At 38.1% G+C, this 19,328-nt stretch overlaps 1 protein-coding gene across 2 annotated transcripts in view; it reads right to left on the bottom strand.

Moving 5' to 3' along the window:
* Nucleotides 1–348: 348 nt before the first annotated feature.
* The window catches only part of LOC139722754 (E3 ubiquitin-protein ligase RNF126-B-like), a 176,354-nt gene continuing 157,374 nt past the window's right edge, over nucleotides 349–19,328 (bottom strand). The window contains exons 9-10 of one of the 2 annotated variants that reach the window (XR_011710306.1): nucleotides 14,580–19,308; nucleotides 349–1,556 (exon numbers count right to left, since the gene is read on the bottom strand). Coding sequence is in view for 1 of the 2 variants with exons in the window: in XM_071634041.1 (XP_071490142.1) it covers nucleotides 19,243–19,308 (66 nt within the window). In the remaining variant the exon portion in view is untranslated. Of the gene's footprint in view, nucleotides 1,557–12,685; nucleotides 19,309–19,328 lie in introns of those variants that run through there. The other variant, XM_071634041.1, reaches the window with a different exon arrangement.

A 19,328-nucleotide genomic window follows, 5' to 3' on the forward strand; every position in this document is an offset into this window, starting at 1 on the left:
GTAATGATTTATGGACTGAACATCACCCCTCATCAATCAGATGTAATTTGTGAAGTACCGAAGGAAGTGTGGAAACACTAAGGAGCTACATGCATACATTTTTTTTTATAGGCAATAACAATTTTCTCACAAACCTACAATTGTAGATATATTAATTCACACTTGCACACACAAACACACAGACATTTATGTTCATACAAAATTTTTCTTGATTTTTCCGTAATATCGCATGTATCATCACTCCTTGACAAACAAAAAGGAAACAAAACTTGTTAATCAAAGAAAAACCCCAACCCAATAAGCACATAATATTTCATACATTCTCAGCTTGCTTTCAGAACTTTGGCCAGAGATGATGCCTTTGCATTCATGTCATCATATACAAAAAATAATCAGATGAGGCCAGCTCCTTCAATGGACCCAATTACTGGGACTGCATACTTCAATCTTGTCTACACAGTATCTGACAAGATTACTCACCAACAGTAGAGATGAGACCCGATAGCCTGTTCTTCAGTTGTGACAGTTCATCTCTACTGTTTCCTCCATAAATGAACTTCTTGTTTCATATTGATTGTTATATATTATCCCCCCCCCCCCCCCCAGTATGGGCAGATGAGCAAAGTAATGCATATTGTATTACCGAAGTTACATCCTCATGAAATTTTGTTCTTGTACAAGTAGACTGCTCTTGCCCTCATCTCACATTTCACATTGGATATGACACGCTACATGCCTCATCACACTGACATACTATAGATTGGCGGGTATCTACAATGATGCAGGAATTATTATATGTGACCTGCCACAATGAAAGGATCCTAAAGTCGCTGACAGCGGAGCCGAGAAAATCGAATATGAAATTGGTCAAAACATTCGGACTTCTGTTTTCGGCATAATTTGGAGTCTGATGTCTCGTCTATAATCCGCCAATTTTGAAGCTAAATGATCAAAGGAAAGGCAAGAAATCAGTGTTTTTCTGGGCCATGATTTTCCGACTCTCAATGGAACAGAAACATGTTAAAGATTTGGATTTAGCTGTGCAGATAGACTCCACCCCTAGCAATGAGGGAATTATCTTATTGGTCAGGGCATGGCATCCTGGTTACTGACTGGTCGTGTGTAGACTGCTGGCGCTAAGCTTGAATGAACATAGCGGAGGTTGCTAGGAGCATACCTTCTATTGTCAAGAGGTGAAAACTGTCTTGCCTCCCCTTGATCATGATGGCGTGGGAAGGGAAACTTTGAAGGCAGTTTTCTCGAAATGCTGATTTTCCTAACCACTCGACATGTGCTTATAAAATCACTGATACAGGCTTTCAAGCGGTATAATGTAAAAAAGTAGGAATAAAGTAGGAACAGAATCTCTATAAGAGTAGGAAAAAGTAGGACATGAGAGGGAAAAAGTAAGAAAAAAAAGTAGGAATAAATCAGGACATGTGCAGGCTTTTTGGAGTAGTTTTTGTTGAAACTCACCAGAACTCTTTATGGTATATAAATCTTAATTTGTACTCACAACCCTGCTGCCTCAGCCTCACTTTTGCTCCTGGGAGAGCCTGAAAAATACAACAAAGGCAGATATTTGTTAGAACAATGTCAGGAAATAAACACAAATGCATGTTCAACAGTACAGGCAATACGAATCAGTGGCAGATCCAGAGGGGGCACATCGAGCGTGCCTTCACTTTTGGTTAAAACAAAAGAAATAAAAGAAAAAGTGGGGGAGGGGTGTGTGCGCCCCCTTTAATTTTGCAAAGGCGCCTCCCCTCTAAGGAATTCCTGGATCAGCCCCTGCGAATCTTGATCACTTTCTACAATACTTGCATAGAAAAGACATCATTATGTGATTGGCATAAACACCTACCATATATCATCCCACAAAATAGGACATAAACATTCCATGCTGTGTAAGTTATACACTGATTCCAAAGGTACATTACAAACTTCCATCTAAAAGATGACATCTTTTATCTACATTCATTTGAAGTTTTGAAGATATGTGTTTCATTTTAAAGTGTGAAGAAGACTGGAAATATGGATGTTTGACAAAGTTATTCAAGTGATGCTCAAGACAAGGTTAGTATACTTTCAAGTTCCAGCTGCATGACCATGAGATAATAATAATAATAATAATAACTAGAAATGTCGCTACAGCGACTGGTTATACCCAACATTTCATAAGCCAAACAACATTTCATAAGCTTTGGTCAAAAAACTGAGGAAGTAGTTAAATCCGCAAGATCTTTCCTTGATCTTCTGCCATTTATATGCCGTTACCATGGCAACGTACTTTCGGGTACTGTCGAAAAATGCGTCTTGCACATCTACAACCAAAGGCACACATCTGTACCAAGTTTCATGGAAATTGGGCAAAAACTGAGGAAGTAGTTTGCAACACAAAATTGTCCATCATTTTGGCTCATATTATGTGAGCTGTTACCATGGCAACATACTTTTTGTCACTGTCAAGAAATGTGTCATGCTGACCTATATCCTAAGACAAACATTCAATATGAATTCCATGAGAATTAAAAGAACACTGATGAAGCAGTTTTGCCATGAAGCATTTTGCCCTATATTTTACCAATAACATGCCGTTACCATGGCAACGCACTTTTTGCCACTGCGGAAATATGTGTCTTGCACATTAACATATTCAGATGAACATCTGTACCTAATTTCATAAAAATTGATCAAAAACTGTGGGAGGAGTTCGCGACGCAAGATTTGTACCCATTTTTGCCCATAATATGCCGTTACCATGGCAATGTACTTTTGGGTACTGTCAAAAAATACGTCTTGCACATCTACAACCCAAGGCACACATCTGTGCCAAGTTTTATGGGAATCGGTTGAAAACTGAGGAAGTAGTTCGCGACACAAGATTTGCAACGGACCGACCGCCCGACCGCCCGACCGACCGACCGACCGCCCGACCGCCCGCTGATTCCTATATACCCCCTTCAAACTTCGTTTGGCGGGGGTATAATAATACAGGGTACTTATAAGTGCCAATTCCACATAGCTAACATGCTCAAGGCGCAGTTGAAGAAGTAACTTATGAGATACAACAAGAGACCCGCGGGTCACGCGCTCACCTGAGTATCTCAAGTTCACCTTCCATGCATTCTTGCAGACTCTTACCTGAGAACATTGGAAACTTATGTTGGGGGTAGCTTTGAGAATGGGGGCATGGTGTCCACTTCCATATTCCATCACACTGGTAAAAATACCTGCCAAGTACACTGTACTTTATAGAATGTTGGATTATGCAGCTTGGGAAAAAAGACTTAAAGCCCTATCACTTTTGATTAGAACTAGAGAAAAATATTATCTAATATTCATAAATTTAGGAGGTTTGGACCCCCTGGGGCCCCCAAGGAAGCATGATGCCCATTAAAACACTTTGAGATTTTATCCCTATGTGAATGCTACTTGACAAGTTTGGTGAAAATCCCTTATGTTGTTTTCAGCAAGAAGATGAAAATTTGGGCACGCATTTGGACCCCCCCCCATCCCATCCCGCTTCTTTGGGTCCCAAGGGGGTGGGGGGAGGGCACCCCTGATTCTCCCATGAACAAACTTGAAACAACAGTCATCAATATACTGACTCATTGTATTAACTTAGCTCAATCACTTCCAGTTCTAGAGAAAATCTGTAAAGATTCCTTACAGGAGCGGGGGAGGGGTGGGACCCCTGAGGCCCCCCAGGTGGGGCATGGTGCCCATTTGATGGAATTGAGATTCTATCCACCTAGGGATGCTACCTGCCAAGTTTGGTGAAAATTAGTGGTAGGGTTTTCAAGAAAAAGATGAAAATTTACCATTTTGGTCCAAATTTAGTCCAAATTTAGGCCCCCTGGGGCCCCCCAGGTGGGGCATGGTGCCCATTTGATGGGAATGAGATTCTTTCCCCCTAGGGATGCTACCTACCAACTTTGGTGAAAATTCATAATGGCATTTTCAAGAAAAAGATGAAAATATACAATTTGGGCCCCATTAGGACCCAGGGATCTCGCCAGTGTAAATCACCTTTGTCGGCGCCGACAAGCGTGCGGTTTGAAGAAACAATTGCCGACAAGGGTAAAATTTGCCGACAAGGGTAACACCACGCGTGAACTTGCTTGACGAGCTAAGTTTGGACGAATTTCTCGCCTTTTTCAGTCTTTATTATCTGGCTAGAAAAGAAGCTAGATGTTGAAAGGAGCAGCAGTTTACAAGCGCAAAAAGTTATCCACGCAGTCACCGCACCGATCACAACAACGCGGCTCAACATACAAGTTGCAGAACACACCACATCACACACTTGCTCACTCACATGCACTCTGATTCGGGATCCACACACACATGCACCAGGGAGGTCCACCTCCCTGGTTGCACCCAGCCGGCCACACAGCCGCCTGTGTGTACGACGGTATTGTGAGAGGGAGAGAGAGGACGGAAAGAGAGGGTCGGAGGCCGAGGGAGGCTAAGGAAGGCTGACACGTGCTCGCTTGTTGTCACGCTTGTTGTCGGGTTATGCAAAAACAAACGATATGAAATGCATGCCCCCATCCGCCAAAGGTTGTATTTATTTATTCATTTTTTGCTGCTTTGGTTTGTTTGTTGTTTGTCTGCCTGTCTGTCTCTCTATTCGCAAAATAAGTCAAAATTTGGGAACAGATTAGGATGAAATTTTCACGAACAGTTGGTTGGTAAAATGGCGCAAGGAACAGATGATTAAATTTTGATAGTGAGCAGGATTTATAATACCACCGGAATTCACCGCCAGGATCCAGGATTTTTAGACTTTGTTTCGTATATATTTGAAAGGATTTGTATCCCTTCTTTAGGAAGCTGGCCATTGGCAATGACGCAAAATTAGATGCGTTTAAAGCATTGCCGCAGAGAGAAAATTAACTCCATCTTTCGTTAAAAAAAAAGAAAAGAAAAAAGAACGTGCAATGGAGTAAGCTAATGCAAATTGTTATTTTGGTTTTGGTAGTTTCAGCGGGTTATTTTATTTTTTTTTTTAAATTTAAAAAGCCATGCGTTCCATTTGAGCCTTTTCACTTTCCATGGATTTGTAAACGTCATTCGTGAATATTCCATTTTCCTTCTCCGGGCCGAAATTTATAGTAATTCTGTCATGATGGTCTTTCAAGTTCAACGTACGTAATGCTCCACGTGCTTCTGGCTTGGTTTGTTAACAGGTGGGTTAGGGGGCCTTCATGGGCAGAAAATAAATGGATAATCCTTCATCAATGTTCCAAGTTGGTTTACATGCTATGTACACGCTGTTTACGACCACTGAAGCAAGGTGGCAGTACGCGCAGCATTCCTTTATCTGACACCTGGCTTTCGTGGAAATTTAATGGAAATTTCCACAAGCCATGATATCAAGTTTCCCCACTGCTTGGGGATCGTGTTTTTTTTTTTATTCTTCATTTCGAACATCAATTTGTTCAACTTGAAAAGTGTAGATAATTTGCTTCGAGCACGTGTTCTTTCTTCTTCTTTTTTTCATTGCAGCGTCGGTAACATTTTGTTTTGTTCATCGTCCATGCATGGCAGGGGTTCATGGGAGGAGAACGACAGGAATGACTGGGGAGAAAATAAACTGGAAGAAGGAATTATCTTTTGAGCAAGCTGTCTTTGATTTTCTCTACACCAGCATCAGTTAATATCACCACCAAGGTTCATTTTTTTCGTTACTCCGACAGATTAATGATAAAATAATGCTAGATTCTTTATTCTGAAGGTTCGTTAATCCAGAAATGATTAAGAAAAAATGTCCATTCATTTCACAACAAAATCAGCTTTGTTATTTCGAACGTTCTGCCAGTGAAATTTCGGAACAAAACGACTGCACAAAACAGCGTGTTTTCGTACTCTAAGGGTCTGTTATTCTGAAAGAAATAGTAATGATGAAATAATAAATTGTAGATTCTTTATTCTGAAGGTTTGTTAACCGAAAATCAAATAAAGAAAAATGTCCATAAATTTCAAAACGAAATCAGTGCGTCATTTTGAACGTTTTGCCAGTGAAATTTCGGAATAAAACGACAGCCCAAAAACAGTTGCAGTTTTCTTACTCTGAGGGTTCGTTACTCCAACAGATTAATGATAAAATAATGCTAGATTCTTCATTCTGAAAGTTCGTTAATCCAAAAATGATTAAGAAAAAATGCCCGTTCATTTCACAACGAAATCAGTTTTGTTCTTTTGAACGTTTCTGCCAGTGAAATTTTGGAATAAAACAACGGCCCCAAAACGGTTACAGTTTTCCTTCACTCTGAAGGTTCGTTACTGCGAAAGAATAATGATGATAAAATACTCTAGATTCTCAATTCTGAACGATCGTTAATCGGAAAACGATAAGGAAGAAATGTTCGTTTATTTCCAAACAAAATCAGTTTTGTTATTTCGAACGTTCTGCCAGTATAATTTCGGAATGAAACGACGGCCCCAAAACGGTTACAGTTTTTGAACACTGAGGGTTCGTTACTCCAAAAGAAAAATGGTAAAATAATACTCAACATTCTTAATTCTGAATGATCGTTAATCGAAAAATGATAAAGAAGAAATATTCGTTTAATTCCAAACGAAATCAGTTTTGTTATTTCGAACGTTCTGCCAGTATAATTTCGGAATACAACAATGGCCCCAAAACAGTGTTTTCTTATTCTGAAGGTTTGTTATTCCGAAACAATAACGATGATAGATGATAGATGATAGATTCCTTTCTGAAGGTTCGTTGATCGGAAAATAATAAAGAAAAAAAATGTTTGTTAATCTTCGAACGAAATCAGTTTTCTTTATTTTGAACATTTATCTGTAGTACCGACCTTTGGTGTTGTTGTTTTCGATTACAAACCTTCGAAGTAGGCCTACTCAGTAATGAATCGTTTCATTTCATGATTAAACAAACCTTCGGAATAATAACCATCATTACATTTTTGTATGATATCTCTTTGATGTCACGGCCAAACTACCGCAGTACGTAGTAGGTCTATACCCAGAAAAGAAAGTGCAACGATGTCCTGAAAGTTCTCGATCGCTTCTCGCGCATCTGCATGCAGTAGGCCTACCACATGGTCGAGCAGACGGCGAGAAAGCAAAAACACTACGGGTATAGTTAGTACACGGCGCGCGTTGTTGCGATGCAGAGACGGCTAATTACTGCAACAGTGAAACAGGAAAGGCCTAAAAGAAATCTGAACCTTCACCATCGGCACCTACTTCTCTTTCATTTATTATTTAGGAACTGCCGCCAACAAAAGGTATGGAGTTTCTGCATTGTTTCTGTGAGAATATGCCCCTCACAACGTTCATTACATCTCCGTGAAAATGTCACATTTAGTGGCATTTAAGCGGCGATTTATCTCTGTTGTATTGAGCATCACCGAGGGCTTCCGCTCTTCCCGTGCCCACCCCCAGAACAGCGCGTACAACTGCCGACAAGCGTGAAGAAATTCCTGGCGAGAACCCTGGGACCCCTCCCCACTCCCCTCCCCTGGGTCCCAAGGGGGGCACCCCTGGTTCCGCCATGAACAAACTTGAAACTACAGGCATCAATGTACTAATTCATAGTATTAACTTAGCTCTATCACTTCAGGTTCTAGAGAAGAAGATTTTTTAAGATTCCTTAATTGTGGGGGGTTTGGGCCCCTCTGGGCCCCCCCAGGAGGGATATGGTGCCCACTTGAAGAAATTAAGATCCTATCCCCCTAGGGATGCTACCTGCCAAGTTTGGTGAAAATCGGTCAAGGGGTTCTCAAGAAGAAGATGAAAATGTAAAAGTTTACACACGACGGACGATGCACGACGCACAACAGACGCCGGACGAAGAGCGATCGCAATAGCTCACTTGAGCCTTCGGCTCAGGTGAGCTAAAAATCCTTACACAAACATGCACATGAAAATGAATGACACAATAATGATGATGAAAAAAAAGAAAAACAAGTAAGTATGTAAATAAGTAATAAACTAACTTTCTGAAAGACCTTCAATTTCAAATACATGTATGCACTTAACATGTGTTCAAACATTTCCAAATAACAGGATTAAACTAATGAAGCACTCAGTATTACTCTCTGAGAGCACGTGTTATTAGGTGATACGCTATCAGCGTATCACCTATTGTGATTGTCAAAATCTCTCTTTATTTCTTTTTATTCTTCTTTCTTTCTGGACAATTTTGTGTCATCAATATCTCAAGAATGACATTACGGAATAACATGACATTTTCAGGGAACATGTCTCATGACAATATCTAGCCACAATAAGGTTTTCATGACAGTAACATATCTATGACGTCGTCTAGGCGCCATTTTGTGATTTTTGGACCATGTTACATGATCGATCATAACTTCATAACTAAAGGTCATTTCTGTATCATTTTTTGTGGACATAAAGTTCAGGTCACGTTCTATCTTACTTCTTTTGATGCTAATTACCTAGGACATCATTAAGTGCGCGTAAGCGCGCGTCAAAATTTTAAAAGGCTCAAAACAACTTTCCAATGGGAAATCTCGAAGTTTCAGACAATTTTATGCGTTTCAAACAATTTTGCGCGTGCGCGTCCGTCCGCGCATTTTCGCGCGCACAGCGCGTCAGCAACATGAAAATACACTTTTTTTGACAGATTTGGATTCCTGATACTTTGAGCAACAATATCCATTGATTTCTAATCGATTCCTACAAATAACAAAGCAATGCACTTGCGTCAAAGTTCAAATTTCGCGTGCGCGTCTATGTGCAAATATAGTGAAAAAACATGTCTTTGTTTATTTCGCCATAGCTCTTTAAAACGTCAGGTGACCCTATGTTTTTATTGCATATTACAAAAGCATATAAATTGGACATGACGTTTCAAGTATCATTATTTCCATAATTACATTATGACGTCATCATATCGTCATCTGAAATCAAAAAAGTGGAATTAATTTTTTTGAGGTACTGTTTCTGACATTCATTTGCTCGTATCTCTGTTGTTTAAGCTCAATATTATCCCAAATTCAGATATGTTGTACTTTGAACATTTGCCTTTCAAGTCCATGTCATGGTTTTGAAATTTGATGACGTCATCATGCTTTAAATTGTGTTTAAAGGTAAAGACGCAAAATCGGACAAGTTTACGTGTTATGTCTATGGGAGGTGATTTTTTTAGAAACCATGCATTGACTTGACAACGTTTAAGCACCTTTATCTCAGCTGATTTTGCTTCATTTCCTCTGAAACTTATTTATGTTGTAGCTGTGACAATAAGCTGCAGTAATCATGCATTTTATTCTTTGAAATCTCCTCATGAGGTTGACAATTTTGCAATTTAAAACTGAAAATGAGAATGGAATGCGGACCAAACGATTCCTGATTCATCTTTCACGTACATAAGCTTACGTTCCTCTAATTTTCTCGTCGAGACGTATGGTCGAGTGGTTAGAGGCGTCGTCTTAGAAACGTGAGGTTGCACACGTACGGGTTCGATCCTCACAAGAGCACGAAAGAAAATAATATATTTTTTTTACTTTTTTTCTTCAATAGAGTACTACACCTTCGTCCATGTAGAAATCACGTTTGCATGTAAACACACCTATACGCACACACTCACACAGTATACCTTTGTTTTGCGTTGGAGACTGCATTACTTCGACTGCTGCAAAATTATAGTTTTGCAGGTTGGGCTTTTCAAACTGATATAGTATACTGTCACAACATGAAATTTGTTCATATTAATTCAGTAACACAATGTAGTCGTGGTTACTTTGTGCTGATTTATACATGTAACAAGCTATACATTGTAAAAAAGGTATTCAGTCTTCTGTATTGATGATTATTTGTCAATTAGTGGTTTTTGTGGAGTTTCAGATAGTGATAAAAAGTATGGATGATAAGTGCAGCGATAATTCCTATAGTTAGTTCAAAGCTGTGTTACAGATGTTTGATACATACATTTAGCATTGTGTGTGTGTATATACGTGTGTATACAGGTTGGCCATATGACACATGCTAGACAATTACTCTTAATTGATTAGCAAACGTGATCAGCTATGGAACTGAATATGGTACTAATGTATGATGTTAATGATTCTGATTAAACTGTGACGAGTTTAAAGGGATAGCGTAACTGTGTGTAAAAATAAGGCAATTATAAGGATATTTTAGGGCAATTTGATAACCATGCCTATAATAATTTCATACAGGTACTAATGCCTGCCTCATATTCAAATGATAGATCGTCATGTCAATAGCAAACTGACAACGTACGATGAATGTGTTATATATTGAACAACTGTCTTTCAAGTCCATAACGTTCCCCATATTTTCCCGTCGAGACGTGTCGCCGAGTGGTTAAAGGCGACGTCTCAGAGACGTGAGGTTGCGGGTTCGAACCCCACAAGATCACGAAACAAAATAATTAGCTACTTTACTGTTTTTTTTTCTTCAATTTTGTATTACATATTCGTCCATGTAGAAATCACGTTCGTATATAAACGCACCTATACACACACACAGACACACACACACGCCATATCCCTCTTTTTTGTGTGTTGGAGACCACATTGCTTCGACTGCAGCAACATTTTGCAGGTTGACTTTGTCAAACCGATCATAGTATGTAATGACGACGACTGAGGTGTTGTACTTTGAACAATTTTCTTTCAAGACCATGTCATTGTTTTGTAATTTGATGACGTCATTACACTGAAAATTGTGATTAAAGGCAAGGTATCAAAACCAGCCGATTATAGGTTTTATGTCTGCGGGACGTATTTTTCCCAAGTTGCCAGAAATGGCATAGCGACCTCAGTCGTTACAAGGCCGCTTTTCCGTCTAGCAATGCAATAGATGTTCACACGGCCACGTTAGTTGAGTGGGCATTGACTTTCCCCCCGTTATATCTATACATTGTTGTTGTTTTTTTGTCTTACCATTTCCGTGGATGACCCGTGGTCGAGTGGTTACAGATACGGTTTCGCATGCACGCTCAATATAACTTCAAGGTGCCTATATCACATTCTTTTCTTTGTCGATCACAGATGACTGTCATCTCATGACCACAAGCGTATCACCTAACTCGTCCTCAATGTGACGAGTTTTCATGTCTCGTATTACATTTGTACTTCATCACTTGTACAGGCAAAGACATGCATGAAGGATGGGTTGTCTCATGACAGAGAGGCCTTACGAAGTAAAATTATACTACCAATGCACTATCATCTTTATCTTGCAAATCCTGGCCCACTACAAATCTACATACTCAAACCTGTGAGTTTACGGCACAGTATCCACCACTGAATTTCCAGTGATATAGATTATCTTGGTATAATCACATGATATAGATGGAAATGTAAAGGCAAGCTCAATTCGAAACACTTTAACCAATAGAACAACATCCAAAGAGAGAGAGAAAAAAAGCAAATACTTTACACAGGGCTCCACACTAACGTTTATTTTTGGTGGCCTAAAGGCAAACATCTGACCTTTTTTGGTGGCCTGATCGGGCCACCAAAAAAAGAATTCTTCATTTCTGAAATTTTGGTGGCCCGACGTGCGTTTTTGGTGGCCCCGGGCCACCGGGCCACCGTTAGTGTCGAGCCCTGCTTTACATTTAAGTATCAATCAGGGAAATGTAGTATTGTCGCACGTAGAGTAAAAGAAGACTAATATAACCAAATGACTCCACTTTACAAGACATGAGGAAGGGTGGTACTTCTGCTTTTTGCTTCTTATTGTCTGTAGTCTTACTGACTTTATAGGTAGTGCAAAATAACTCTGTTTTTTGATAATTTTCTGTAGATAAATAAATCAGTTTTCATTTCTTTGGTGTTCTGTAGATGCTAGATTCCATGTATTCTTGAATCACCTTAACCCTATTCTAACTGGGGGGTCAAATTGACCCCCCCTCGACATTTCGTGCCACAATTCTGCAACGCGCAAAGATTTTGCCGCATCATTTCATGACTTTTTTTATTGAAGTCTCCCGCATATTTTGAGACCAAATTTGCGACGTCCGGGTACACCGTTCTGAAGTTACACAATGTTTTGCATATGCATGTCAACCCGAAAACAGCTCAAATTCATGATTTCGTGTGAAAATCCAATGTAAATTGTGTTTTTTGGTTTAATTGATATAAATTAGATTATTTCAACTTTAGAACATTGAAATTAATCAATTCTAATGTAGATAAGCTTGAAAAAGTGCCTGCAACAAATTTTGGCAAAAAAAACAATAGAAAACAAAAGGTCGAAAAAACAATAAAATACATAAGAAATTAACAAAATAAAAAACAAAAGAAACTGATTTTGATTGCGCTATTTTTTAAAAAGAAAATTGTTTGATGTGTCTTGAGGAACTCTGACACAAAAATTTAGCAATCCTTCATTCTTTTTGATGGAGTTATAGGTGAAAATATGATTTCATGCGTAAATTTGCATAATTAATTTATCAAAAAATATAAAATCAATATTTTTCTATTGTATGACCATGTAATCTTTTAGTTGACATCCGGCTCTATGTTCAGGCAAAATTTTGCGGGGATCGTGCGATCAACGGCTGAGATCTGAAGGGGGAGTCAAATTGATCCCCCCCCCCCCAGTAAAAACTTGGTCTCAAATAGCCCAGTTAGAATAGGGTTAAATTTGTATTAACTAATTTAGAAAGAGTTGTGGAAAATTATCATTCTGTACATTCTAATGATTTTCTACTGTTTGCAATTTTTGCCAAATTCACTGGAGACAGTTTATAATTGTTTACATTCAACTTGACCCTTTTAGTGGAATACACATACAGCCTTCGACCTTTTCCGGAAGGTTCTCCATTTTGCAGTTATTCCAGGCACTTTTAAGCTCATTCAATATTCTTGAAATCAAACTTCTTCATATAATTTTGAAAATATTATATCCTTCAGCCTTTGAAATTTTACATTTTCATTTTCCAGATATTTTGCTGGCTCCATATTTCAGCTCGTCAATTTTATTAACTACTCTCTGCAAAATCTTGGGAATAAACAGTGACAGTGATTATCAATTAATTCCTTGATAGCTTCCCTGATTTCTCAGCAAATTCCAATTAACAAACTCCTTTTTTTTTTTGCTGTTTCTGAGCAAAAACATTCTAGATGATTTGTATACTTGTCGTTCAGTTCCTATGTTTTCTTAAATACAGTGTATACGCTGCAAATGCCCTTTCAATTTTGATACTCTCCATTGTTCTTTTGGTTTTCACCTTAAACTTAGTTTTGCATGTTGACACAATTAGCATACACATCCATCCATTCACTTTTTTTCTTTTTTTAAGAAGGTTCTCTGTCTCACATTTTTCCAACTCTTTCAAATAATTCAATATTTTGGGTATGTCACTTCAAATGATCCATTAGATTATAACCACTTTTGTTAAGAGATTTCTTTTCTACCATTTTCCCACATCTTGTTCAAACTAGCTAGGTAATAAAAAGATGTTCAGCCTTATTAAATAAAATTTGATCTGTGGAATAAAAAGACATCATGGATTCTAATTTTTCGGCAAGTTGTTTCCTCCAAATTTAATTAACTGTTCTTGGCGGTTCAACTTTACACTTTCACACACTTGCTCTTATTTGTGGAATATGCATTCACTATCTTTCCTGAATGTTTGGGTTTTTCAGATGGCTTTTATTTATATATTATATTTTTGATAGTTCTGTAGGTGTCTTCAGGAAGTGGACTTCAACATCTCATGGTTTCAACTTCAATCAATCTTAAAACGATATTGAAATATTGTTTTTGTGTTTGTTTTCCATGAAGTTCCTCCATTTCCTACTTTCTTCTCAAAGTTCTTTGAGGTAATGTATGTCTTACCTATGATACAATTCAAACTCTTAAACAATATTTGTACAATGTAAAAAGCCATCAACTTTTAAGATTGTCCATAAAGAGGTTTCTGCCCTCCTATTAGTCTTTATCTTTCAAGATGGCTACTGTTAATCTGTTAATTAAAAATTTCTTCTTGTTCATCTGATTTTTCAGCTACTAACTTTCCTCTGCTATTTAACTTCAGATGAATTAAGGAAGGTTTCTAGTAGTTGTATCTACCACCTGCCCATGATTCAAATGGATATCACAATTCATGTGTCTCATGTCAAGCCTCAAGTCTTCAAAGTTTTAACTTTTGACAAATTTGGCAACTTACATGTTCTTTTCTTGAACTTCTGCCAAAAGATCAAACTATTGTAACCTGAGTGCTTTTGATTTAGCCTCAGTAATATGCAAGTTTCATGCAAATGATTTCCTACCAATCCATGCTTTCTTGGGCATTACTCATCCTCACATCAACCAGATGTAGTTTCTGTGGTGAAAAACTAACTTTCAAATTAAGTTTGTCATATTGCAAATCATTGTTAATCATTATCAAAACATATATCATGGAAGGATTTCAGGCAAAGGGGATCTGAAGGTGTTCTGGTTTCTGAGGATTTGCATGCCAGCACATGCATGAGACATGTTATGCTTGAACTCTTCTTCCATTAAAACTAGCTGTAGGTGGCATTTTTTCCCCTCAGTTGTATTCTTTGGAAGTCACATGTCAAATTTTACTTTTAAGTGTATGGCAAGCTTACCTGGTATTTTCGAGCGATGATGAGAGCTGGTTGAGCACTACTCCAAGTCCTAGCCTAGGCTGCAATATCAGTGGGGTCAGTCACATCTGCACAAGAGCAAAAGCTGAGGGTGGCAGCAGTCTTGTGGTTGATTTCTCTATGTTATCCCTCTTTTATGCTGAAGACGCTCTCCCAACCAGGAAGAATCTGCAACTAGAGTCTACTCATCATATCTGAATATCAACTATTCAAGTAGCCTTGCACATTTGTTATTTTTTTTGTGGGGTTTTTAACCAAAAAAGTAGGAAAACTAGGAAAAAGTAGGATTTTAAGCAAAAAAGTAGAAAAAGTAGGGGCAGCAGTAAAAAAGTAGGAAAAAGTAGGAAAAGTAGGATCACTTGAAAGCCAGTTGATATCTCTGCAGCTAAGTACTTTTGTGAGTCGTGATATATATGAAATTAAAGTAGAAGAGTATGGGAATAATGTCATGTCATATTCAGAAAATCGTCTTCCCCCGACTTTCGGATCCTTTTGTTGAAATGGTCACATATTTTATGTTTCTCAGCATGACAGTATTTCTTAATGAACCCAATGACTGAAAAAAGCCAATATTATGAATATTATCATGCTACTCATAGGAGAAATGGTAACATAATCTTATAATCTGTATCACCCAGGACACAATCTTTTCAATGCATACACTGTTGTCCAAGACAGGCTTGCCTTATCTATCATCACCAAATGTTTGACTGGTCAAGTATCCATATAGATATGTGGGCAAGGAGGCATACATTGAGTAAAATAAGAAAAAAAAGATGTATACACCTAAAATTCTTTCAGCTCAATATCTCCTATCTAGAAGTCCACAGCATTATCCACTGTAAGACAGTGCTACCAGATGAAGGGAATGCAACAAATTCCAGTATTATGGCCCTCTTCTATGTGATGGAAAATGCCTATAACAAGCAGTAATCCACTGTGTTAAGCTGAAAATCCAACCATTTTTGCTGTATTCTTGAAACAGGACAAGCTACTTTATGTGCTGTATACTTGATACCTGAGAAACACTGAAAGGTTTTCATACACATTTCCTCTGTCTGCTTCAAACAATAAATGAATACAAATAGATAAATAAACAAATAAAGAAAGAGAGAAAGACAGAAGGAAAAAAACCTTGTACTTTGGACTTTTCTCAAACTAGGCTTGTGCATATTAGGTATCAATGGTCTTTTAGGAGGATTTTGCACAAATTGCTTCAGATACTGTAGTATATCTACAAAATAATGTGAGCAGCAACACCAGAAAATCTAACTTGAGCGGACTTCAATGAAAGTTCACCAGTAAAATCTGACCTGTCACATAAAAAGCAGCCACAAATCGGATACTTTAAATTTTCTGTTAACAGGACATTTACTTAGTCCAGTTTTTCAGCACTCATTTTATGTATAATCCAGTAAAAGCCGTGCTTTACATCCAGAGATATTTCAGATAGAATGTGGCGAACATGGGAAGTCTGTGACAAGGAAACATGGAGAAAATTGCTATTAAAGATAACTTGGTTTCCTTTTTTGTTCCCAGATTGCCCGCTACACGGGATGGAAAATATCACATACATAAACTCCTTAGCAATGATAATTTTGTCAAACCGTTACTTATGAAAATTCACACAATTCATCTCAATATATAAGACTTCATACTCATAAAATTTCAGCAAGATTGAAACAGGATTCTGTCTTAATATGCATTAGAAAAAATGGGCTTCTCAAGTGGCTCACGGCACATGTTAGTTTGCTGTGAGTACGTAGAGTCTACGTGACTTGGTCTCTAGTGCACCGGTACAACCCGTGGTACAAGAGAAGCTGTGCTCTTTTGAAAAGCACAAAAGCTGCGCCATTCAGAACTATCGGCCATGTCAGTGTGCTTTGCAACTTGCACTTGGCCAATACATGACCTATGTAAGATATGTTATCATCAGCCAATCAGCTTTGAGCGGTTGTTAGGGGGCGGAGCTTATGAAATCGCCGAGCAAAGCCCTTGCTCAGGCTGTACAGCAAAAATTGACAAGCCAAAAAAAATGCCTACTAATAATTGAGTATTTCACACTTTTTTTTGTAAGCATGACATCCTGAAATTTGAGCTAGTGACAGATAAACCCTATAACCAAAAATCAAAATTTCAATTTTTTTTATTGGTACCTCAACTAATATCTGATTTTTTTTTGGTTGCGGTGCCAGTGACTTGTGGCTGCTTTTGACACGACGGGTCACAAATACAGTGTAGCCTGACATTTGCAGTACAACAGCATACAGTGAAAGGATTTGACCCTCCTACTGACAGAAAGAAAAGATATGTAATAGACCAGTTCGTAATTCCACTTTGCGCATGAGCAGAAAAAGGTCATTTGCCAACAGGCATTTTCATTTTATATTTCACTGAGATAAGCATCTGTGATGCGAAGATTATTTATGTGATCCTTATCTAAAATGGTGCTTGCCAGCACATCCACCAGACAGCAAGAATGGTATTTCACAATAAAGGAAATAGGCTGTTATTGCATTCAATACAAAACAATGAAATGGATGCCTGCTAAATTGTCAACTGATGGAGTTTTCTGGGGGGCGTTTCATCAACGAGTTCGTCGGAGTTTTCACCGACAAATTTGCTATCAGCCAATCAGACCAAGGATTTCATTAGCTTTTGACAGTTGTCAGTATAAATCCTTGCGTCTGATTGGCTGATAGCAAATTCGTCGGTGAAAACTCCGACGAACTCGTTGATGAAACGCCCCCCTGATCATCTGATCTAAACGCAAGTTCATTCTTTGTTGAACATGAATTCCATAAATTGTTACGTTGGGCAGGCTTATGCATTATGCCGCTTTGAAAACGAGTGAAGTGCCAAACCAACTCAGAAAAAAGAAAGGTCATTTGTACCAATGTGTACATGAGCTAATTACGAACTGACTTATTAGAGCAGAAAAGGTAACCCTAAAGTGTGAGAAATTTGTATGCATACAGGGAAAGTTTAGTTTTAATGCTATGACAAATCAATCTGCCTGCATTATTCACAGGAATTCACTTCATAACTATTTCATCCTTCTGACTGTGCCACTGGCCTCACTACCTGACTTTTGAGACAATAATCTCAGAACCCAACTATATGAAGTATCCTTGTATGTATCATATGTAGCAGTAAGTGACTTTATTCTGGCAAATCTGTATGGGATGACATAACCACAACTTCCAAAGTTGAAATTGAATGTAACATTGACATTTGATCCCTGACTCAAGACACAATAAGTAATGAAACGACACTTTCAAACAACGGGAGATTTTGCAAAAATGGGCTTTCGGCGGGAGATCTCCCGTCGAAAGCGGGAGAGTGAGTCTCTGGAGCAGTGATTTAAAAATGTTCAAGATATCATATTGATGCATATGTGTAGGTCTGTAGTATCACAAAACATCCTACCATATATAATTTTTGCAATAAAGCCTAAAATATAAGGAGATATCAGCATTTTTCTCATTAAACCGTAACTGTAGACGGTTTAGTCTCGAAACATTTTTATTGTAACTATTGTTTACATTTTGTGTATTTAACAATACTTAACAACAATTATACAGATTCAAATTTTTACTGTAGTTGTTTCTATCCCTAACTCACATTTTAGAACTATTTTACAGCACTAATGCCGAGCTTTTGTTTCTTCTGCAAATGGTAAATTATGACTTTAATCATGAAATATGTTAATAATTTCCTCTTTTTTTTCTCTCGAATCTGTTTTCAGGTCGAGAGTAAAATCAGTCCTTAGTCCTAACTTTATGAAATTTTGCAAACCGCTGCAGCACTTCAAAAAAACAAAAAACAAAAACATAATTGGTAACTGATGAGTTGCAGGAAAAAAAAAATGTATATGTTCACTCTAAACTCACATTTTTCACCAGGCATTCAATTGCCAAACTCTCTTGGGGGAGTCTGCACCTTTGAATGTTTCTACAACAGATACATGGCACTAGACAAATGCTGTGGATCAATCAATCAATCAATCAATAAGAGAAAGTGATAGTCGAAGAGCACTCACACTTCCAAAAAAAATAAATAAAAGGAGAAATGTGCAAACAATCGACAGCAAGGATCCACTTGAATAGGAAAAACCTATTTCCTATTTATCAGTTTGTATTTGACTGATTCATCCCATAGTAAATTATGTTGACTACTACCATTCAAACACCCCTATCTGTGGGCCACATGAGTGATGAATGTGAATTTATATCTTCTCCATACCATGACAGCTGTTTGACAATCAGTTTTTTCCCACTTTGTTTTATAACTTGTGTAGCATACAGAGTACCACAAACTGTATAAAGGAACATTAAATTAGAAAACGGAGAAAGAACATCACAACATTTTGATGGAAATGAGTAGGCACAGTCTTAAGATATGATTACATGGAAATTTCATCCGCTATTGATCTTGAGAGCCAGTGGCAAGCATTTTACGTGTGCAAACCTATATGGCCAGTAATAGATGAGGACTTGCAAAGGGTATGACATGAAGGGAACATCAAACTGAGAGGAAGAGAAAGTATGACAGACAGAAAAAAGTGAGAGACAAATTAAGCATCATGGTATCGTAGTTCTATCAAAAACAATGTGCTGTGTTCAGTCTGAGTCTGCCTCCTCCTCTACCTCGCATGTGAGCTTGAAGTGGAGTCTGAGATGGCCTTTCTGCAAACCGGACAAGTGTTGTGCTGAAAGGAACAGACAATGT

This window comes from Diadema antillarum, unplaced genomic scaffold (assembly GCF_040938485.1).
Source record: "Diadema antillarum isolate AM-2024a unplaced genomic scaffold, OU_Dant_1.0 scf00000170, whole genome shotgun sequence".
NCBI lineage: Eukaryota > Metazoa > Echinodermata > Echinoidea > Diadematoida > Diadematidae > Diadema > Diadema antillarum.